At 49.6% G+C, this 23,158-nt stretch overlaps 7 protein-coding genes across 7 annotated transcripts; 5 read left to right on the top strand and 2 right to left on the bottom strand.

Moving 5' to 3' along the window:
• Positions 1-109: 109 nt before the first annotated feature.
• EJ05DRAFT_541857 (beta and beta-prime subunits of DNA dependent RNA-polymerase) lies at positions 110-5,100 on the bottom strand. Its single transcript, XM_033749689.1, has 2 exons — positions 4,857-5,100; positions 110-4,806 (listed from the first exon to the last, which is right to left on the bottom strand). The coding sequence occupies exons 1-2, from the start codon at positions 4,931-4,933 to the stop codon at positions 291-293; spliced, it is 4,593 nt and encodes a 1,530-aa protein (XP_033595768.1). The 5' UTR covers positions 4,934-5,100; the 3' UTR covers positions 110-290.
• Positions 5,101-5,539: 439 nt separating this feature from the next.
• Positions 5,540-7,483, top strand: EJ05DRAFT_504966 (uncharacterized protein; the record flags this gene model as incomplete). The annotated part of the gene is made up of 5 exons (XM_033747645.1): positions 5,540-5,555; positions 5,610-5,851; positions 5,897-6,035; positions 6,091-6,249; positions 6,315-7,483. The coding sequence occupies 5 exons, from the start codon at positions 5,540-5,542 to the stop codon at positions 7,481-7,483; spliced, it is 1,725 nt and encodes a 574-aa protein (XP_033595767.1).
• Positions 7,484-7,832: 349 nt separating this feature from the next.
• On the top strand, positions 7,833-9,799 carry EJ05DRAFT_211166 (uncharacterized protein). The gene is made up of 2 exons (XM_033739815.1): positions 7,833-9,019; positions 9,106-9,799. The coding sequence occupies exons 1-2, from the start codon at positions 8,066-8,068 to the stop codon at positions 9,682-9,684; spliced, it is 1,533 nt and encodes a 510-aa protein (XP_033595766.1). The 5' UTR covers positions 7,833-8,065; the 3' UTR covers positions 9,685-9,799.
• EJ05DRAFT_457818 (citrate synthase-like protein) lies at positions 9,529-11,844 on the bottom strand. The gene is made up of 4 exons (XM_033742541.1): positions 11,464-11,844; positions 11,370-11,397; positions 11,161-11,317; positions 9,529-11,109 (listed from the first exon to the last, which is right to left on the bottom strand). The coding sequence occupies exons 1-4, from the start codon at positions 11,509-11,511 to the stop codon at positions 9,915-9,917; spliced, it is 1,428 nt and encodes a 475-aa protein (XP_033595765.1). The 5' UTR covers positions 11,512-11,844; the 3' UTR covers positions 9,529-9,914.
• Positions 11,845-12,063: 219 nt separating this feature from the next.
• Positions 12,064-14,323, top strand: EJ05DRAFT_210991 (isocitrate lyase and phosphorylmutase). The gene is made up of 5 exons (XM_033739814.1): positions 12,064-12,601; positions 12,661-13,362; positions 13,416-13,839; positions 13,887-14,140; positions 14,195-14,323. Exons 1-5 carry the CDS (start codon positions 12,184-12,186, stop codon positions 14,200-14,202), a joined length of 1,806 nt encoding a protein of 601 aa, XP_033595764.1. The 5' UTR covers positions 12,064-12,183; the 3' UTR covers positions 14,203-14,323.
• Positions 14,324-15,563: 1,240 nt separating this feature from the next.
• EJ05DRAFT_480337 (uncharacterized protein) lies at positions 15,564-16,543 on the top strand. The gene has a single exon (XM_033744852.1). It carries the CDS (start codon positions 15,768-15,770, stop codon positions 16,329-16,331), a length of 564 nt encoding a protein of 187 aa, XP_033595763.1. The 5' UTR covers positions 15,564-15,767; the 3' UTR covers positions 16,332-16,543.
• Positions 16,544-17,094: 551 nt separating this feature from the next.
• EJ05DRAFT_494845 (P-loop containing nucleoside triphosphate hydrolase protein) lies at positions 17,095-22,715 on the top strand (the record flags this gene model as incomplete). The annotated part of the gene is made up of 6 exons (XM_033746215.1): positions 17,095-17,132; positions 17,184-17,727; positions 17,775-18,372; positions 18,420-22,058; positions 22,106-22,195; positions 22,246-22,715. The coding sequence occupies 6 exons, from the start codon at positions 17,095-17,097 to the stop codon at positions 22,713-22,715; spliced, it is 5,379 nt and encodes a 1,792-aa protein (XP_033595762.1).
• Between the last annotated feature and the right edge of the window lie 443 nt (positions 22,716-23,158).

Raw genomic sequence — 23,158 nt, 5'->3', positions numbered from 1 at the left:
GTGCGTACCTACCTTGAGGGAGGTGTGGGTGGGGGCTGTCATTAGGGTGGAGAGCTGAGGCTGCCTAGAATTTAGGAGCAGCTGTGGAGGATGGATTACAGACCCACGTGCCAGCGAGAAAGTAGGGCTGTGTTATCATCTCGATTGATGGACGTTGTCTATTCTGTTCAATCATATTGTACCCGTCCTGCTTGGTATCGCCCACGCACTTATTCGCCATGCCCCTATATACATAACACAAAACGCCTACGCTATGCATGCATATTCATAATCCTCCCCTTTTTTTTCGTTTACACCACCACTCCACTCGCCTTTGCACTCTCACCCATCCACCTCATCGCCTCCTCAAACCCACAAGCCCTGCCCATCTGCTCCGGAATGTCATTAAACGGCCTCACGACCTTGAACGCGCCCGTGCCAATACGCATGCTCTGGCCCATAATAATACACTCACTAACACCCTCAATCTTATCCTTTTTATTGCGCCATGCCGCCTCAAACAGATGATCCGGCGTCTTCTCGAAACTGGCCAGCTGCAGCACCGAATCGCGCATTTTGGCCAGTCCGAAGCGTGTGATGCCGAGCACGTCGCCCTTGGACGTCATCACGTCGGCCAGCAGCTGCATGTGTCGCGGGTCGATGTCCATGTTGCCCATGACGGCTGATATTTCGTCGATAATGGTCTGTCGTGCAGCTTCGATGCCGAGGACCTCTTTGATTTCGATGACGGAGTTGGTCTTTGTTTTCGTGCCGTTGAGACCTGGAGTGCACATGCACGCGCGCAAGCCGTAGCCTTCCACGAGCAGCTGGTGGTCGTAGATGTTCGTTGTGCCTTTCCGCGGGGCCTCGCCCTTTTTGATGATTGCCCGCGTAGCCAGCGGGTAGCCCTGTATGATGACGTCTGGAAGGAGGCGTTTAATCCGCTGAAGGTCCATGTAGAAGTCGGTGCCTTCTTTGAGTTTTGTGGTGGGAGCGCGGCCACGCTTTGCACTCTTGACGGCGCCACTGTTCGATTCGTTGAACTCGATTTTGAGCTTATTGCCTTCGCCGCTAACCCGTGTGCCGGCAGGCAGTTTCAAGGATTTGGTGTTCTCGATTGCCTCGCATAGAGTCGTCATAGTAACGTCTAACTGGAGCTTATCGATGGTTTCAAAGTCAACTGCCATGCCGAGATAGCACCCTTCACCATACCATATATCATCAATGTACCTTACAATATCCCGCAAGAACGTCTTTTCAATACGTCCTTTCACGATCCGAGCGGCATACTCCGATTCGGGGTTGGCAAGTTCGCAAGATATAACAGGTGTACTGATCGTCTTGGAGGCGTTGATGATTTCCTTGATACGTGGGACACCCTGTGTGATACTCATACCGGCCACACCGGCAAAATGGAAAGTCTTAAGCGTCATCTGTGTCCCTGGTTCTCCAATAGACTGGGCTCCAACAGCTCCAACGGCATGACCAGGCTGTACCTTTGACCTCTCGAACTTCTCGAGGCAAAGCTCCATGAATCTGTTGAGAGATGTGTATGAAAGCCCCCCGATCGCACTAGCCTTTCGAGGATTTGCTCTTTTGAGTTGAATGAGGGCCTCTGCTTTCTCCTTCACGAATCTCTCAACCGTATCGAGGAAATCCCGCTCACTGTCGAGGTGGTCAATACCCGCATCGCTCTTGTCATTGTAGCCTAGCATGTCAAGGAAGTCCTTCGCAGACAACGCACGTTGCTCTTCTTCTGACAAATCTAGAAGTGATCGGTGTGTTGAAGTTTGCTGAATGTTTCTCAACACGCGGGCAGCCTCTTCTTCTTCCGCAAGCTGTTTCTTGGTTTTACGCTTCCCCTTGGCTTGCTTCTTGGGCGGTTCTGGCTCTTGTACCTGCGCCGCGGGAGCTGTAGAACTAGGTTTGGCAAGAAGAGGGACTCGCTGCAAAAGCGATCGCCGCTTCCGCAGCAATCGCTCAACCTCATAGCCGATCTGTTCTGGAGGTATGCTGCGTTCCTCGGCATCCCAAGTCGTTGTAATGGCGTGTGTGTAAGTTCGTTCGAAATTAACCGGTTTAGCATTTCCTTCCATGTCCACTGGGTCCAAATTGTCATCTCCATATTTGAACTGGATGATTGACGAAGATCCATTCCGGACTGTTCCATCGTACTGCGCAGACAAGTCCTCCAAAGACTTCATCAATCTGCGTGACATATACCCAGTCTCGGCTGTCTTTACGGCAGTATCTACTAGACCTTCACGACCAGACATAGCGTGGAATATGAATTCGGTGGGAGTGAGACCCGAGAAAAAGCTGTTGCTCACGAACCCTTTGGAACCAGGCTGTCTGGCGGCTTTGGGAAAATGTGGCAATGTGCGATCCTGAAAGCCGTCAGCGACGCGCTTGTTGTTGATCATTTGCTGTCCAACAGAGGCCACCATCTGCGACACATTAATGTTGGACCCTTTCGATCCACTCTTCGCCATGATAAGTGCTGAATTCCACCGACTGAGCTCCTGAAAACAAATCTCACCAGCCGACTGACGGACACCACTGAGTATACCACCGATCTTGTTTTCCATCGTCTGCTCCTGATCGCAACCAGCGTCACGTTCCAGTGTTCCGTTTTTGAACATCTGGATGAGCTCGTCACACTTTGCATAGGCTTCGAGCACTAGTTTCTGTTTCCCTGATTTGAGAACCGTACCTGGTGTCACGTCGCTAATTCCGATAGAAAAGCCTTGGTTGGTGAGCCATCTCGCAGATAGTTTTGCAAGTCGATTCATTGATTGCACGGCATGGTTTGGGCCAAAGTCTCGCATGATGACAGAAAACACAGAGTCCTTCTTGCCATCTCCAACGGTCGCCTTGTCCATCATCCCGCTCATAATGACAGAGTTGCGAATCACAAGATACGAATCGTCGTATACTAGATCCGGTCGCGAGGCAGCGGGGTCCGGCTTGTACTGTTTGCATTTAGCTTCCAAATTGACGAGGACGTTCATGCTCCTGCTTGGACGCATCAACACATTGAAGACCTGTTTTCCTGTCCAAAGTCTTTGGGGCTTCAAGATTGCAGGAGGAGGTATATCAATAGGAACCCGTTTGCCAGTATCTGGATCCAACACACTGTCACCGTTGAACATATAACCGCAGATTTGAGTGAATGTGCCTCGGTCGTATAAATTATCCTTCTGACTAAGGAGATACGCGCCAGTAATGAAGTCCTGGATGGCCGCGATGATGGGCGTGCCATTCTTTGGAGTGGCCAGATTGTGCTTCACTCCCATCAACTCTATCGCTTCAGCTCGGGCTTCTTCTGTCTGTGGAACATGAAGATTCATCTCATCTCCGTCGAAATCAGCGTTATATGGGTTACAGACACACTCATTGAGACGGAACGTCCGCCACGGCCGGATCTTGGCTCTATGGCTAAGAATACTGAGTTTATGCAGCGAAGGCTGACGATTGAATAACACAATGTCGCCATCCTCGAGATGGCGTTCGACGACGTCGCCAATTTCTAGCTCCGCAGCAGCTCTTGATAGATTGTTGAATTTGGCCAAAATACTCAGCATAACCGTGCGGCCGTTAAGCTTTTTGATATAGTTCGCTCCAGGATGTTTATAGGGTCCTCTTTCAATGCATTTTTGCAGTTTCTCCTTGTTGTAAATCGAGCATTTTTCGGGATAGGTGAGATTTTTAGCCACACGATCTGGCACAGCGACTTCCTCAATACTAAGATTCGGATCTGGACCAATGACAGTACGGCCTGAAAAGTCGACTCGCTTTCCCGAGAGATTCTGTCGAAATCTCCCACCTTTGCCTTTGAGGCGTTGACAGAATCCACGCATTGATTTGCTGAAGCCATGTTGTTGGAGACCAGGGACATCGGCATTGATATACATGGCAATCTGCAACTGAAGAAAGTCCCACTGCTCCATGATTGTTTGTACCGGTTGACCCTTCTCGAGCCCTGCACGGATGTAGGAGCTGACCTGAATTATATCTCCTAGCTTGTTTGTGATATCATCCTCAGTCGTAGCAGCCTCCTGAGAAACCGACGGACGTATGCTTACGGGTGGTGCTGGAACATACTGCCAGATGAACATTTCAGGGCGACCATCATTTGGGTCCAATCCCAAAAGCTCACAGTCAGGGGTGATAATACGTCGAAAAAGATTCAAGACCTTCAAGGGGTTCATGTCATCCACAGCTTTCCTCATATGTTTCTCGATTTCAGTGTTGCCTTCTTTTGCGTTCTTGAAAGATTCCTCGAAGTCAACCATGGTCCTTGGCTTGGTCTTGGATTTCGCAGTGGACTTGTTGAAAGCTTCGTATTTGAAGTGTACAATCTTCAATGGGTGTCCAGGAACCTTGCGGACGAAACCGTTGACCGCGCCGCACTTGTAGCATTCTTTGACTTTCCGACATTCTGTAGAGACTTTTTTGCAAATCTGTGTCTTTTGGAGGTTATCAAGATTTGGTCTTCGCAGACTCTTGAGGAATGTCCGTCGTTGATGCTCTTCGAGAAGTATTGCAGAACACTCTTTACAAATGCTATGAAGAACCTCGATGGTGTTTCTGAAATACCCAATGTGAAATGCAGGTAAAGCCAGGCGAACGTAGCCAAAATGACCATTGCATGCCGCCAGCTCTTCATTACAAGTGCTACATACTGCAGTCTTGCTCGATATTCCCATTCGTGAGTCAAGAGGCCCATGGTCGGTGGTTTTTCGAGCTTGTGCGCCGGTAGCTAGGTCGTATACATTTCGGTCGGACACTTCGACAACAGACTGGTCGACAATCTCTTTGTTGGACCTGGGCAACATGTCAGCAGTGGCCAGATGTCAATAAGCAGTGGACCTCACAAGATACCAAACCGAAGCTCGGTGATGCGCTTCGGAACGTGGTCAACGACCTGTCCCTTCATTCCCTCTTCGCGCATTGTGGGGGAAGGTTCGTTGTCACCGGGGGAGAGAATTCATGTGAGCTTGGTCGCGCGATGCCAATGCGCGTTCTCGGGCGCGTTATGTCTCGTAGTGCGTTCACAATTCGATAGCGGTTTAGAAGCTTGCGAGTCGCAACATTGATCAACGAAGTTTTACCTTGGTGGAGTGGAGCGTGCATAGGTGGAGTGGAGTCATTGGCCCGGGAAAACTAAGCCATTGAGGGTAAGCGCGGGTGCGGGGCAGCTTCCCTGAAGGCTGGAGCCTTAGCCCTTATCTTATCGGAAGCAGTCGTCAATGAAGTGCTCGAGTCTCCTCAAGGCAACACCCCGCTCCAACACCTCGTTGCACTGCTTCGGGCTTCACCCGACCTTGGTAACACCTCTCTTCTATATACCTTGAGGTCACTGTATTCATCTCTTCACTGACTTGCTTCGTCAACGGCGTGTTCCTCCGTTCTTTCACACCCCAAGCCTCGACACGGTATCCACGCGCCTGACAAAGCCACTGGCTGTCCTCCTACTCACTTCAAGGCCTGCCATCGAACCACGGCAGTCTTCTGTTCGTTTGTCTGCCCTCTCTTTTCCTGGCCTTGAAGTATCATTATGGCACGACCAAGCAGTATGTGGATCTAGAAGCTTTCTGTGACGGCAAATACTGATTCCCTCTTATCAGCTTTCGACGTCACCCTTGAGTGTATTGACGGATTAGACGAGTTCCACAGTCGACGATTCATCGTACAACCCCATAAAAGGGCGTTCCTTGCTAAAGATGACGAGGATTCGATCAACGGCGTTGGTATAGGTCGGTCGTCGAAGGCATCAAGCAACACCTTCTACAAGGCTGCAAGCGACAATAGCTGGATCGAATGTCCAACTGTCTCGCGTCGTCACGCAGTTCTGAGTGTCGAGAAAGATGTCAGTATATCGCGAAATGTGGTTGCAGAAGCTAATAGATATCAGCCCCCATTCTTGACTATTATCAACGTCGCTGCAACCCACGGGCTAGCTGTCAATGACACGAAGATCTTAGAAAGCCAGAGCTACAGGCTCAGTAGCGGCGATATCGTTCAACTAAGTGGTGAAGTGCGTCGGGGAAGTGGTGAGTCATTCATCCTCGGATAGTTTGCCGCATTATGGCTAATAGTACATGCTAGATCTGATACCACCTCGCAAATTCCGCATATCCTTTCACCCAACCGCACAAGAGACCCGGACTTTCAGATTTCCAGAGGACGAATCCGAAGAGGAAGAAGAAGATGAGAAAGAAGAAGTGGAGTCTATGAATGAAGATAGTGAGTCAATAGTTGAATCAGGTAAGTCTAGAGGTAGCGGTATTCACCCCGTTATCCATTAGTTGTGCTAACGGCGTCCTATCCAGAGGTCGGCTATATTTCAAGTGATGAGGAAGACCGAAAGAACACGCATAATGATACCGCCAGCTCCGTCAGATATAGCTTATCAGCCAACTTCAGCGACCTAGAGGACAGCGAGGACGAGGAGGCCGTCTCTTGTTTCATGCCCCACGATATTCCCGACGAGCAGACGGCTGTTGAAGATGAGGCCGTATCAGATCATGGTAGGCATTTGTCTTCCGCAAATCTAGGAGAAGTTGCGGAAGAGCAGAAAGAGCCCATACAGGATATAGAGGAGAGAGCCGAAGTCAACGCAGACAAAGCATTGAACGACGCTATAATGCGTGACCTCGACAAGAATAGCGCAGTTCATCAGGTACAGCCACAGACACCTCCTTGGCGTATGGAAGAAGCTGTGGCCACCTCGAAATCCTCAATTGGGTACTACGACTATGCCCCCTTACCACCGATAGCAGGCTCAGTGGAGACTTCTACGCCAGTTCAAACTCAGTCAATGTCTTTTGAGAAGATTCTCAACGCTCCGGCATCAGAAATACTCTTGGAAAACCCACCTATGACGGCTAAATGGGTTGAAACCAGTCCGTCGGCTCTGGTGGCTGAGCAGAGTGCAAGACCTGGGACTGATAATTTCCCAAACCAATGGTCCCTGTACGACTACCCATTGAACGACTATCACGAGGGACCTTTCGTATCGTCAAGAAACAACATGGCTCATTCCACCAACGAATCATCAGAGCATCCAACTGTCAAAAAGTCTGGCATCTCAATCTATGACATCGTCGAACGAAGTGATGAGCAGCAGCTCGCTCGACCGACAAAGCGGAAGGCCGAGTCTATCGATCCTGTGGAGCCTGTGGATCCTAGAGATGATGTAGCTCCTGTTCAAGATGACGATATGACGCTTGTAGAACAAGGCAGTCCCCTCGATAAGTATGCTGAAAAATACACCAGGTCTGCTGGCGTTTGGAGGCTGGATCACTCAGATGAACGACAGCCAAAGAAGGTGAGATTCAACCCGGAGGATCTCCCATTGGCAAGCCATAGTCGCACTATCAAGCGACCAGGAATGCAGCGAGTCAAACGTGCAGTGGCTACAGCTGCCAGGCTTTCTGCTACAGCTCTTGTAGGCGGTGTGGGAGTTTTTCTAGCTCTTGCATTCTACCCTGAAGCCTAAGCTCTAAGAGATAACGGCGTATGAACCTTTCTTTGATTTCGTGTAAGGCGGTTTCTATGCACTCTTGAATGAATTTTCGGCATTTTCTGCCTGTCTGGCATGTTCGACCTTGACTAGGGGTATGCGTTACATAGGTTAGTGCCCTGTTTATCGGCGTTTTAGGTCAAGGCTATGGTATACCTAGTTTGATTATATTCTGATAACCCTTTCAAATGATCTCGAACGTTCCATATCTTGACACGCATCGTAGGCGACTAGGTTATTTACAAGGTTTGTCTACACTGATAAAGTCTTCTACTAATGAGAGATAGCAGCACTTGAGGAGACAGTATAAGAGCCGAGTTCGACCGCCAGAAAGTATCATATGTATATGTCGTAGCAGCCAGTACGGGGAACCCATCTACTAATGAAGCTTCGATATATCATTGGCCCGAGCCCGAGATCAGAAAGCCGAGCTTATTGCCTTATGTTCAACGATAGACGAGAGTTACATCGGTAGATCCACTTAGACTTGCTTAAGTACTAGCTATATGCCGTTCGTCATGTTCGCAAAGAATCTTCTGAAAATCCTACTGCTCAACTATGTTTGCTAAATCATCCCTCTGGTTATATGTGCCCACACTAGTTCTCACGCTCGCCTCCGACATAAGCGGCCATGAAGTCTCTTTACTTTCGCAATCAATGACCTGGATGGACTCATATTACGACCCGAAAGCCGCATACCTCTACGCCACCGCTCTAAACCACGAAACCCGCTCCTCGGCATGGTACGCCGCTGGTCTTCTCGCACGAAATAACACCTCGGACGCATTGCAAGCAAACAGAATTATTCGCGCTGTTATCGCAGGCCAATATAAAGATCCCTCGAAGCAATGGTTCGGCACATATCAGAAATACCCGGAAGAGCCGCCCGTCGGATCGAATGCGTATCCCGCCGTGATGTACAGCTCCTGGGACCCGAACTGGCGCGGTTTCATAGGATCCACCTTCATCGTAATGCTCGAGGAGTTCTCCGAATTGATCGAAGAGCGGACGCGGGATCTGATGATGGAGAGCTTGACGAACGCGACGGTGGGTGATAGCTATCGTGTCGGAGGCGTCGACGACGACAACCTTTACCCATCATACAGTAACCCGGCCATCATGCGCGCCTTCGTGTCCGGCTGGACAGGCCGACGAACCGGCGACGCAAACATGACGCGCGCGGGCGAAGTCGAAGCACAATCCATCGTCGACTTGTTCAACAGAGACAATACGCTCAGCGAATTCAACTCCGGCACGTACGCGGGTGTGAGTCTGTTCGCGCTCACGCTCTGGGCCAAATACATGGATGTCGACAGCGTGATGGGCCAGAACGCGGAACGCATGATTCGGTATACGTGGGCGAGTATTGCGAGTCTGTATAATGCGGAGCTGCGTAATGTGGCGGGCCCGTGGGATCGCACGTATGGGTACGATATGAACAGATACCTGAGCATCCTGGCGCTACATATCTGGACGATCGTGGGCAAGGAGAGGGCGCCGATTGCGGAGAGGGTATGTAATATCTTATTTCTATCTTGCCGCCCCCCCTCCCTTTGTATTTCTTGGGGAAAATGGGCAGCTAATGATGTACTACGCAGCCGTTTGTGATGAGCCACGAAGGGGATTTTGCGATTGCGCCGCTCATTGCGATCCTTGCGCCGTATCACAACAGTCTTTTGAATGAGAGTACGATCGCTGCGTTGACGACGTTTCCGGGCACGCATACGGTGCATACGTCGGCGTTCTCGCCGCCGTGGGACGTGTATCCGCGGAACATCACGACGTACATGTCCGCCAGTTTGACTATCGGTGCCGAGTCCTTCTCGGAGGAGGTAATAGGAGGTCCGTCGAAGAATAGCGCGTCTTTTAATCCAGCGGTCGCGCAATGGAAGCGCCGCGACGGGAGTGTAGGGTGGCTGAGCTTGTATGCCGAGGTCGAGGAGCTGGCTGTTACCGTTGGAGAGGCGTATATGGACTTGGCGTATCCAAGAGGGAATAGCTCGTCGCGGTTTACCTTTTTGGTAGGGGCGGGCAGAGAACAAAATGTGCAAAGTTGGGACGATGTGGACGGGGTGGCGATTATGGTAACGGGGAGCGTAGCGACTGAGTATGCTGTATCGTTCAATGGTGAGAATGGAGGGGCGGGAAAACCTATTAAGTGTGTCTCAATACTATGAAACGGAGAGCTTGCTAACACCTGACAGTGATTTCGACTTCTGGAACATCACGTATGCGATGCCCGGTAATAGTACAGTCATGCCGAGGATACGACTAGACTTGAAACTTGAGCAAAGCAATGAAAATTATTTCAAGTAATGAGACGGTAACATGTAGAAGCCCAATAATATTCAGATTTAGAATCCATGTACTTACGCCAGATCACATCATTTTAAATATCTATATCTTATCATTTCCCCTCAACTTCTTTCAAAAGGCCCGCGAGGTTGATACTCTTAGGACGCTCAATAGGGAGGCCAAGCGCACGATCCCAGACGAGTTGTGCTAGTGGTCCCAGTCCACGACTCACACCGAAAGTAGCAGTATAGTACAGGGTTTCTGTGAAGCCGTAGTGGTAAAACAGAACACCGGAGGAGGAATCAACGTTGGGGAAGGGATTCTTCGTTTTGCCGTGTTCCTTGAGCACGCCGGGAGCAACTTCTGAGTTAGCACGGACGAGCTGGTATACAGGGTCCTTTGCGATCTCAGGACGAGCATCAGCAAAGTCAATAAGAGCCTGGAAACGAGGATCGGGTTTTCTGAGTACAGCGTGGCCATAGCCTGGAATGACACGGCCAGACTTGAGAAGACTCCACAGGTAGTCCTTGACATTTTCATGAGTGAAGTTCTTTCCTACAGTCTCTTGCATTTGTAGGATGAAACGCAAGACCTCCTGTGCAGCTAGGCCGTGTAGAGGACCAGCGAGACCTTGAAGGCCAGCACTGTAGCTCAGATATGGGTCACTCAGAGCGCTACCAACCAAGTGAGTGGCATGTGCGGAGACATTGCCACCCTCATGATCCCCATGAAGAGCAAGGTACAGGCGGAGGAGGTCCTGGAAACCTTCGTTCTCCTTGCCAGGTTTGCCAAGCATGGCCGCAAAGTTATAAGACCAATCTTGGTCGAGATCGACCTCGTTGGGCAGGGCACCACCGCCACGGTATGCGTTCTGATAGATCTTGGCGGCGATTGTGGGCAGTTTGGCCAGAAGGTTGATGCTGTCATCGAATGTCGGCTCCCAATAGTCGGCTTTGTTCATACCCTTCTCGTATGCCTTGGCGAACTTAGACTCATAGTTCAGGGCCGAGACAGCACAAGCGAATTGTGTCATGGGGTGAAGATCCGTCGGGAAGTCATCGAGCATCTTGGAAACAAATGCTGGGATCTGTGCCTTCTCTGCAAGCTCCCTCGAGAAGGCTCGGACCTGAGAAGTGGAAGGCACTTCTCCAGTGAGGAGGAGCCAAAACATGGACTCAGGCAGCATCTCAGTACCCGAAGTGCCCTTGGGCAATTCTTGCTGACAGTCCTTGATAGTACGGCCATGGAACCGGATACCCTCATTCGCGTCGAGGACAGATCCCTCCCAAACCATTCCCTTTAGACCCCTGTTTCCTAGCTTAGCAGCTTCGCGCCCACTTGCACACTGGCTAGCTTACCTCATGCCACCCAAGGTGTTTTCGACCTTAACTTCGCCAATCTTTTTGTCGGAGTGTGCCTTGACCTTCTTTAGGAGCTCACGCTTCTCCGGAATCACTCGCTTGAGTGCGTCCTTGAGGGTTTCTTCGGAGGAGGATGAGTAGCTGCATGTTTGTACTGAAGAGCTGGTCAGGCAACTGTCTGAGGTAGGTAGTACAGCGGTGCTCACCAGCAGCAAAGGGACGCAATTGTGAAATCTACATGTAAATCAGCTGAGTTCCTTGGAGCTATCCCAGCTGGTGGATGGATAGCATGCAGCTTACCCGTAAGGTTCGCAGCGTACGCGAAGCTGTACGACCGTTCAACGCCATGACGAGTGTGGGGGAGCGGGGCAGCAGACAGAGCTATGAAGGAAGCTTCAATTGGTCCGATCTGAGAAAAGTTCGAAGTTGAAGAGATCAATCAAGCACAATGAAGGTGCTGTTATGAAGCTGGGTTGGAGGAATGTTCAGTGTTCAGCAATCGAGCAGGACTACGGTAGCTTAACCATCGGAAGAGTAGCACCTGCACTATTACAGCAGTACATCAATGGATGAATTATGATGTCGGCTGCAGGGAAGGCCTGTGTTTGGCGCGGCTCCGGCTGGCGGCTGGCCTCGGCCTTCCTCGGCTACAAACTAATTATGTATGCACTCAACGGATCAGATGAAAATGGATTCATGGATGGTTTGATGGATTCGCCGGCCAGCGGGAGCTCGTGCTTCGACCCCACGTCGGCTGTTACCACTGAGCGGCGGGAATAGGCAGAGTGGTAGTGGCACATGGATAGCTACCAGGGCAGCTAATTAAGAGGTGCAATTATCAAGCGGTTTCGGCCATTATTCAGGTCCATCATTCTACGAACCCACAGTCTTCAGAGCTACTGTCCTCTACGCGTGTATCTCCAGGCCACGCCACCTTCAACATAATCAAGAGCTCTCTCTACGAATGTGACGTTCTAGACTACATCGAGATCGTATATTCCAGTCCTTCTGGCAGACGCAATGCTGAGAACAGGCCTCCGCTGCGCTGCACGGCAAAGCCGTAATACAAGACCTGCACCTACACAGAGAGTCCCCTCCATACGTCCTATATCAACTTCGCTACTGCGCATGTCACCGTCCGTTCTCAAGTCGGCTGAGCCGCCATTGTCAGATCGTTTACCCGCCGACTCATATCAATTGCTTCCTGAAGCTTCAAAAGTCGGATCTGCCGAGGATGCGCTCTTCGAGGAGCAAGTGCAACAAGTCAAGAGCTGGTGGGCATCTCCGCGCTACAAGGGAATTAAGAGACCATATTCTGCAGAAGATGTGGTCAGTAAGAGAGGCGCACTCCAACAAACATACCCAAGCTCCTTGATGGCAAGGAAGCTGTTCAACCTGTTTGAGGAACGTGCTGCTGAAGGCAAACCAGTACATACAAGTGGGTCTCTTCCTTCGATACCAAAACACAACGTGGCATGCTGACTGTTTTGTTTCAAGTGGGTGCGATTGACCCCGTACAAATGACCCAGCAAGCTCCGAATCAAGAGGTCCTATACATCAGTGGTTGGGCCTGTTCCTCGCTCCTGACCAGTACAAACGAAGTCTCGCCCGACTTTGGCGATTATCCATACAACACTGTTCCTAACCAGGTGCAGAGGTTGTTCAAAGCGCAGCAGATGCACGATAGGAAGAATTGGGACAATAGGAGAAGGCTGTCACCCGAGGAAAGAGCGAAGACGCCCTACATTGACTACCTGAGACCCATCATTGCGGACGGAGACACAGGACATGGAGGTCTTTCGGCGGTACTAAAGCTCGCCAGACTCTTCGCAGAGAACGGAGCTGCTGCCGTTCATTTCGAGGACCAACTGCATGGCGGAAAGAAGTGCGGCCATCTTGCGGGAAAGGTTCTGGTGCCTGTTGGGGATCACATAAATCGCCTAGTGGCAGCGCGGTTTCAATGGGATCTCATGGGATGTGAGAACCTGGTAATCGCTAGGACTGATTCAGAGAGTGGAAAGCTCTTAAGCAGTGCCATCGATGTCCGTGATCACGAATTCATTCTTGGTGTGACTGAGGACACCGAGCCGTTGGCAGAAACGCTGCAGGCAATGGAGCTCGATGGTGCGGCCGGTGCTGAGATTGACAAATTTGAGGCCGCCTGGGTCAAGAAGCACAAGCTTGTAACGTTCGACGAGGGTGAGTTGGCAGCCTTGATATATGCAAGAGTAATGCGGCTAATATACCTACAGCGGTCGCGCAGCACCTCCAGAATGAAGGTGCCTCCAAGAGCTCACTCGATTCCTACAACGCAGTCGTAAAGAAAGACCCCAACTTGTCATTGACGAAACGCCGACAGATCGCCCAAGGCTATGCAAAGGCGCCGATTGTATGGTCGTGCGATATTCCACGAACACGAGAAGGCTTTTATCATTACCGTGCAGGCATCGCTGCCGCAACTAAGCGTGCAATCGAATTTGCTCCGTATGCGGATCTTTGCTGGCTAGAGACTGCTGACCCTAGCGTTGAGAAGGCCGCTGGATTTGCGGGCGAAATTCGAGCCGCCTATCCAGACAAGAAACTTGTTTACAATTTGAGTCCAAGCTTCAACTGGATGGGCCAAGGATTCTCAGAAGAGGCTCTGAAGAGCTTCATTTGGGATCTTGCTAAGCATGGGTAGGTTCTCATGTGAACAAGCAATATCGCCTGCTAACACATTGCAGGTTTGTGCTCCAGCTAATCTCCCTTGCTGGCTTGCATAGCACTGCAACGATAACGAATGAGCTGTCGAAGGCCTTCAAGGACGATGGTATGCTTGCATATGTTAAGCTTGTGCAAAGAAGAGAAAAGGAGTTAGGCTGTGATGTTCTGACGCATCAAGCCTGGAGCGGAGCCAAGTATATCGACGGAATCTTGGGTTCCATCCAAAGCGGCAGCTCAGGGAATAAGAGTATGGGAGAGGGAAATACTGAAGCCGGTAAGTTGTATCATGGATTGTCCCGTGGTAGACATGCAGACTAATAGCTTCTAGGGTTTTAAATCTATATATACCGCCGAATATCAGCACAATGCCTGTCTTACACCTAATCAAACGTCGACATGTCACGTCTTCAGTCTCTTAGCTATTGAATGCAGGACGATTTACACTAGGCAGCATTACCAGCCATAAAGAAGTAGATCCTTCCGCATTGCCAACAATCCAGCAGCTGATATCACCTCTTGTCCCTGGAGCAGACTTTGCAACTGTGAAAGCTTAAAGAAAGAACAAGACTCTGCGGATATGCGCCTTCTTACAACACACAAGTCAAGTTCAAGTGGACGCTTACTACGCCGGAACGTGCATGTCGTATGCAGTCCGCTTTATGAGTTTTGTCTGCTCTGTGATATGCGCGATGAGCAATGTTATAGCCTCCAAACACGAGATCGACTCCGTGACACGGAGCAGTGCGCGAAGAGCAATGTTATAGCCTCCAAACACGAGATCGACTCCGTGACACGGAGCAGTGCGCGAAGAGCAATCGAAAGTGTAGGTCGAATAGTAATGGCAAAAGTACGGTCATAGATTGGGTCGCAAGGGCTGTCAAGGTATAGACAGCTCACGGTGCGATATGACTTTTTTTTAACAATTCTTTTCTCTGGAGATGGGCGATTCGGTATAGCAACAGTGGCACATTCGCAGTGTTAATTTGATTTCTGGTGTCTTTAGTGCCATGTTAATCATTTTGGGTAACCCCACGAACTAAACAGTAGCACCAACATCTTCAAATGTGAACATTAAATCACAGTCATGTTGGATTCTAGCTGCAAAAGTTCCTGTAGCTATGAGTACATAGTTTGGTTGTGTTCAGTACGGTATTCCATGACTTCTCCAGGGGCAAAGACTTATGTTAGCTACACTAGGTGAGGATACAACAGTCTCTTCGGTTGCACGTACCGACTACAACCGTCGTTTTAGATTACCAAACCAGTGACAATCCGCAGGCTTCCGTGAGGCTGACCAGAGTCACATAGTGCCTTTGATAATAAATCCATGCAGCCTACACAAATACCCCCATCGACTTCAGCCGATGGTCAGGCTGACTCGGCCATTCTACTCCTTTCGACTATGACTCCGGCAAAGAATAAGCTAGTGTCCAACTGTATCCTCCGTATCCTTCACCTCTCACGTTCATTCTAGAGATTGGAAGGATCCGCCAATTCACATCAAATACAGTCAATCCTACATGTCAATATTAAGGTGTAGTCATCATCCTGAATCGGGCGAGGTTTCGGTTAAGGTGGGACTAGGGCCGAGACTTTGATCGAAATCTGCCTGACCTGTCTTGTAATTGTTGGCTTTAACCAGATTCAACATGTGGGAATATATCCAGGAGTTGAGGCCTAGTACGTGATAATGACATGCGAGATTTGCATTTTTGCCGCCTATGTAAGGATGTTCTATATAAGTTTGTGACCTCTTCAGTCGGGCTTGCAGCTTTCAACAAGCAGCTTTCCTCACTCTAAGTCACTCGCTTTCGACACCTAAAAGTCATTCGTTTCGACATAAAACATCGATCAGGATGATTGCCTCTCATTTATTCACTGCGCTTGCAGTCTTCTCCAGCATGACCACCGCCTTCCCCTCGATAGTCCCAAAGTCCTCTTTTGAACGCCGCGACACCGGCCCAGCTCTCCCATCCAATTGCACTGAATACACCTCTCCCAGCACAGGTACTCGCACAATTTGCAGGCCATCTGACTGCGCGACCACATACAAAGCTGAGCAGGACGACACTGTGACCCAGGTCGCCGCGAAGTTCGGCAATTTTAGCGCGTCGATTCTCCGCTACTGGAACCCTGAAATCGGGCCCTATGCCCGATTGCAAGAATTTATGCCGTACTGCATCAACACCCCCTGGTACGAATTTGAGGGAGAGACTCAATACCCTGACAAGTCGATTGTTAATACTACGGAGGTTGCGTTGACTGCTTACCCTGTCCCATGGTTGTTGGAGGTTGTGGATGAGTGCGAACGCTTCTACTTTATTGGTGCAGGACAGACCGCGTATGATGTCTCGGTGGATGCGGGCGTTACACTTAACGATATGTTTGCATGGAACAAGTACATCAAGGCTGATGGCTCAGGATTTGATGCTGGGTACTGGGCTTGTGTGGGTGTCAGCTCCTAGAGCAAAGCGTGCAGGTCAGCAGGCTAGCGATGAAGTTATAGGAAGTCTGTTGTACGTCCACGCTGTAAATGCAGTATTAGCTATAAGATTTCTGTTTGTTCGCACTAATTAATACACTACTATGTAATTACTTACTATACTTGCAAATCCTTTGCAAGGCCAGGGGTATGAGGCTTTCTGTATTAGGGATAGCGCGATTAACGTAATTAGTCTTAACAGTAATTCGCATTCCGCGACGCGTTTCCATCGGCCAACGTCAACGTGAAGATGAAGAGTTTCTTCTGCTTCTATAATGTCGCTGACATCACGAAGTAATCCATAGAGACTTTCTGCAATCCATCACCATGATTTCTGACGTGTCCCATAAGACGCCCGTCTTTCGCTTCGACGGGGTAACTACGGGGCGTTTAGCAAAGAGCCGCACACTGCGAAAAGACGTTATGACGCGTCGATCCCGTGATCCTTTCACTTTCATACAGAAACTAAATCTTCCCACACATAGTTTGCTTATTTGTTCCTAGGGCACCATCGTTTGACACTTGGACCCTGTCGACCCCTCCAGCATGTTGCATATCTGAATGTGACGATTGCCATCTAGCCTCAATATAGAACAAGAAGAGCTCGGATCATCAAACGTAGCAGTCCCACCTGAAAAGTAGGATCCTGAGTCTTATCCACTCTGCCTACCCTGCATACCTTTCACCTGGCAACTCTCGCTATTTCTGAGCTACGTGTTGTCTAGCTCACGCCTGGAGTTGCAATCATGGCCGATGGCGACAAGAAAGCTGCCGTATCAGCATGGTACGGTCCCCAGCACTGGGCACAGTATCGTTCTTTACTTACACCCTGCAGGTATCGCAAGCTTTATTCACGAACGGTCGATCTGGTAGGTGATTACGCCGGAGAAGAGTTTTTCGTTGTAGACGGCGACTCGCTTTTACTGGAGGCTTTCAGGAACGATAAGTTGGACTTCTCTCCAGGTTTCCAGCTTCTTCACGCCGTACATCTTGTCGAGAAGTTCTTGCGATCTCTTTCTCAAAGAAAATGTCACTTCCATGTTGTGTTTTTCAACGACCAAGCGTCAACGTGTGTACCAGTCAATTGTGCGTCGTCCGATTGTCACAAGTATCAACTTGCACGAGAGGTTATCATCCAGCATCTCGCTCGGAACTCTCCCGCGAGCGGCTCTGAAATCGAATTACATCGATTTGAATCTGTTCGCTCCCGTGCTTTCGAGCAATACTTGGAAGCTACAGGTGCATATTTCTTTATGTGTCACGATGGAGCAGATGCTCCTACTAGCTCAGCATATATCATGCGCTCAATGATTATGCGATTAACGCAGAACGGCTATAACATAGCACTTGTTAATGGCTTAGAATTCAGGGATACGAAAGTCAGTATATGTCAAGCAAGGTCCTAGCCTTTGCTAATTATCTTAAGGTCATGGCAATGGTAGTAGAAGGTAGAGCTAATGACAATGTTAACGACATAGCCTACAACAGTGATAGAGAACCAGCGCCTAAGAATAACGGCACTGAAGTTGATCCAACTACTCTCACACGGCTTCTTGGACCATTGAGTGCAACTGAGGAAGAATCACCAGTTTCTCAACGCCGCCTACTCACGCTAGCCATCATTTCCCACATGGTGCAGAATGATGCTGTCGGGAAACAGGCCGACCTCATATCCGCTACAGTGTTACATACAGTCCTATTAGAGAATCTGAGGCTACAAGATAGGCAAACCAAGTCTGTAAAGCCTACCAAAGAAGCCGAAGACTTTCTTGCTGTCTTTTGTTCTCATGCCGTGACCCTGCTTGGATCTTCAGGTTGGAAATCATGGGTGAGTGAAACGTCGCCAAAGGCAGATATTGCAGACCTATTTGACGGTCGCATCTTCAATGAGGCGACTGAGCTCTTCAAGAATGCTTCAAGTAAAGTCGACGTCGGTAGTACCATCGAGACATGTTATAGAACCTTTTGCAAGAAATTGAATAGAATTCAACTCCTCGAAGTTTCAACAGCTGGGAAAGGTAGTGGTATGCTTTGCCTAATTTATCTTATATCTACTGACACCTGACTACAGGCGCCGTTGCACCTCAGAGAGCCCGAAAAGATCATGGCGCAATCGCCGGCGTCCTCCCTTTCTACAACGCTGTGTTCGACCCTCATCTGAAGCCTGTCAGTATTGTCGCGGATACCGCGCAGTCAGAAGCTTCGCCTAGTGTTTCGGATCGTATATTTAAGGAATTAAGCCATTGGCATAATAGCAAAGTGCCCATGAACGTAAAACTCGTTGCGGAGCAGACAGAACGACAAAAGCAACGTGCCCTGCGCAGGAATCAACTGTTCATGGCCGAAATTCAGTCATACGCAGCCAGCTTGACCAATTCGGCAGGTGGACGTCTGGAGCCTGAGACAGTGTTCGTCAAGGCAGGCGAAAAGGTCCCCAAGAAAGCAAATAAACCCGAATCTCGTCAAACACCAGGTAAAATGGGGGCGGTTTCGAAGAACACAGTACGAGCAGATGCGGCCGCGGCACACCAACAGAGTATCGAAAAGAGCCAAGCGAGACTGTTCGCAAATTGGGAGACCAAGCGCCAGGAGCTTGCCCACGATCCGAGCCTCACAAGTCGATACTTGAAAGCCGGAAAATATCTAGCTACCCGCCCAAAGGATCAGCGACCTGTTGTTGAAGCCAGTATCCGTGCCTATCAAATCCAATGCCTCTGGCAAATCTACGTGGACCTGTGCAAGGCAGGTAAGGAGAACGACCGCCTATCAGTGGCTGCGTTAATATACAACAACTTCGGGCTACTGTCCAAAGTTAAGCAAGGCATCACAGAAGACATCATTGAGTTTGTGTCCGCAATATCACAAGTTCTTGGACTGGCCGACCTGGGACTGGCCAAGCTAAAAATGGAGTCTCAGAACAAAGCAAAGACCGGGTTTCTCTCCACGCATAACATAAACTCGGAATCCAAGCTTGGGCTAGGTGCGACAGAATTCCAACTGATGCACACAGGTCCTTACCTTGACCGTAATATGGGATCTGCACCAGATGACAGAGTACAGGATTTCGAGCCTGATGAGTGGCAACGTCGTGTTCTAGACGCCATTGATGAGAGAAAAAGTCTGCTAGTAGTAGCCCCGACGAGTGCCGGGAAGACCTTTATCTCATTCTATGCTATGAAGCAAGTCCTCGAAGAGGACGACGATGGCGTGCTGGTTTATGTTGCCCCTACTAAAGCACTGGTGAATCAGATCGCTGCAGAAGTGGTTGCAAGATTCAAGAAATCTTCGTTCAAGCACGCAGGTGGAAAATCAGTTTGGGCTATTCATACGCGAGACCATCGTATCAACAACCCAACAGGCTGTCAGGTACTGGTCACCGTACCACATATACTCCAGATAATGCTTCTCGCGCCTTCCAACGCTAAAGGTTGGTCTCAACGAGTAAAGAGCATAATTTTCGACGAAGTGCACTGTATTGGGCAAGCAGAGGACGGCATCGTTTGGGAACAACTCCTGCTCATGGCTCCCTGTCCCATTATTGCCCTCTCCGCCACGGTGGGAAACCCGAAGGAATTTCACGGTTGGTTACAATCCACACAGGATGCCAACAAACGAGAAGTTGCATACATTGAACATCGCCACCGCTATTCCGATCTTAGAAAATACATCTACAATGCACCACAGCAGTTTGACTTTAGAGGGTTTGAAGAGAAGCCGCTGGTCACGATATCTCCTCTAGGCCTTGATGGAGCTCGGGGCCTCGCATACATGCATCCTATTTCTAGCATCGTCAACAGGTCACGCGGCATGCCAAGTGATTTGACTCTTGAGGCAAGAGATTGCTGGTTTCTTTGGAAAGCTATGTCCAAATTTGCAAACTCGGAATACCCAGTATCTTCTGAACTGGATCCTGTGAACGCCCTTCCGTCTTACGTTCGTAAGGCGGACATTATTGAATGGGAAGTCAAATTGAAGGGCTTACTGAAGAAGTGGATAGATGATAATGAGTCGCCATTTGACAAGGTATTGCGAGAGTTAGATCGCTCGGTTGAGAGTGTTAAGTCACCCGAGGTACAAATTTCTCAGGGCCCCGATACCCAGAGCACTCTCACCAAGATCGACCCAAACAACGTTATATCCTCCACTTTACCACTCATATGCACTTTGCGCGAAAACGATGCACTACCGGCTCTCTTCTTCAATTACGACCGAGGCCAGTGCGAGGCTGTGGCTCACCATCTTCTCGATACATTGAAGGAACAAGAGGATAAATGGAAGAAAACCAGCCCAGCGTGGAAGAAAAAACTCACCGAATTCGAGGCACACATGAAGGCGAAGGCGAAACAGCCCAGAATAGCCGCCAAGTCTAAGAAAGGGCGTGACACCGAAGAAGGTCTGTCTAAAGCCGATATGGAACGGGATAGGGCCGAAACGGAGCGAAGCAAGTTTGACTTCTTCGACCCAGAGGGCATGGTTGACGGGTTCCATCTTGCAGAAGTCAAGGCAGTGGATCCAGAAGAATTACTAAAGTACCGCAAGCAGCTTGCTTATCGCGACATCCCGGCTTGGCTCATTGACGCTCTTGAGCGGGGAATAGGCGTCCATCATGCGGGTATGAATCGAAAGTATCGCCAGATCTGTGAAGTCCTTTTTCGAACGGGGTATCTTCAGGTCGTCATTGCGACTGGCACTTTAGCCTTGGGTATCAATATGCCTTGTAAGACTGTTGTCTTCTCGGGCGACTCGATCTACTTAACAGCGCTAAACTTCCGTCAAGCAGCTGGTCGTGCTGGTCGTCGAGGATTTGACCTTCTGGGAAATGTAATATTCCAGGCTGTACCATATCCTAAGGTTTGTCGCCTCTTAAGCTCACGTCTGCCGGATCTGAATGGCCACTTCCCAATCACAACCACACTCGTACTCCGCCTGTTCAGTCTCCTTCATAACTCGGGAGACTCCAGATTCGCCCAGGATACGATAAACTCGATATTATCTCAGCCGCGAATCTACCTAGGTGGAAACGAAGCGAGACATACTGTACTGCATCACTTGCGCTTCTCTATTGAGTATCTAAGACGAAACTTCCTGCTCGATAAATCTGGCCAAGCTATTAACTTCGCTGGCACAGCCTCAAATCTATACTTCACCGAGAACTCCGCTTTTGCCTTCCACGCTCTTCTAAAGGCCGGATACTTCCATTCGGTCTGCAAGGACTTCCCAAAGAACAGTGATACTATCATGCTACAGCTAATGCTTGTGCTGTCTCATCTCTTCGGACGACATCATCTACCGGCCTCTAGAGTCGAATCCATTAGGGAGTCTGTGAAAGGTAGCTCGGCTTCGATCGTAATTCTGCCTAACCTGGATGAGGTTGCTGCGAAGCATCTACAGGACCACAACAAGCAAACACTTGCTATCTACAAAGCATATGTTCAGACTTACGTGAACCAACATCTCATAAACACTCCCGACAATGCGCTTCCCCTGACGGGAATGAAATTTGGTGGTAATGTGTCGGCCTCGGAGCGCGGATCGGGCCACAGCGCGCTACCACCAGTATCTTCGAGCTCACCCTTTGTTGCCCTCTCTGGGTTCTCAGAGACAGATGTTAAGTCGATCCCGGACTTATGCTCTACAGTTCGCAGTGGCGTCTTTCTTGAGCAAGCTGTTATTCCATATATCACCGTGAATGACGGCCATCTCAATGCCTGTGAGTATGATCATCACGTAAAATGACAAAAGGCTTACCCTGAATAGACCTATATGACTTCTTCAAGCACGGGAGTACCGAAGACCTCGAGCGCGCCAACGGCGTCCGCAAGAGCGAAGTCTGGTTTCTCCTCAAAGGTTATTAAAGTACTAGCAACATAATTTTTCCATTCTGACTTGACTTGTAGACTTCTCGTTGATATTAGCAACGATCGTCACTTCGTTCCAAAATTACCTAAAGCTTTCTCCCAATGCCGATCTTGATATGCTAGATATCACCGACGTCGGTGATCGTAAAGAGGAAGCGGTGGACGATAAAGCAGAGAATATCGCCAACGTTCCGGATCCTACCGACACACCGAAGCTGAACCCAATCGCTGCAAAGAAGGAGGAGATGGCTCAAATTATTGCGAGTGCCGCGCCCAAAAAGAAGAAGAAGGTTGCCGATAGCTGGGACGACGATGTCAGTGACGTCGAAGACGATGCCCCTGATAGCTGGGATGCCGACAGTGATGATGATGGAGATGATTCCGGTGCGAACAGCAAAAAGGGCGACCCGGAGGAAACTGAAGAGGAGCGTGGATTTCCGAGTGTACTGGCTGCTTTTGCAGCTCTGCAGAAGGAATTTGATGCGAAGTTCATGGAGATGTGGGCCTAGTCTGGACGACTTATGGCTTGTCCATTTGGACTATCGCACGCATACATGCTATCGTAGAAATGGTAAAGACTGATAGACTGACGGAAGCGAGCGTACTGATGCTTATCATGAAGATAGACTATCATTGCTCTATAGAACGCTATGAATGAGGTTTTAACTTTATGCCATCACGGGATTGGTGTTAACATGCTCGACTCTGGAAGCATCACTCTGTCACACTCGTCCAATCTTGATACGTGTTACATCGATTCCCAACTGCTTCACTTACTTTCCGCCCTTAAATCCTTGAATACACTGCACATCCACCATGTCGCTCAGCACCCGTCTCCTACCATTTCCACACCTCGCCATCATCTACATTTTCAACATTCCTGAGCCTGCCGCACGTGTTCCTCCATGCAGCGACAAAGTCCGGCATAATGACTAACCCTGGATAGCGTGGA

This window comes from Pseudovirgaria hyperparasitica (assembly GCF_010093815.1).
Source record: "Pseudovirgaria hyperparasitica strain CBS 121739 unplaced genomic scaffold EJ05scaffold_20, whole genome shotgun sequence".
Taxonomy (NCBI): domain Eukaryota; kingdom Fungi; phylum Ascomycota; class Dothideomycetes; order Acrospermales; family Acrospermaceae; genus Pseudovirgaria; species Pseudovirgaria hyperparasitica.
Note: the sequence above shows the minus strand (reverse complement) of the source record. Positions and strands in the feature narration are given on the sequence as shown.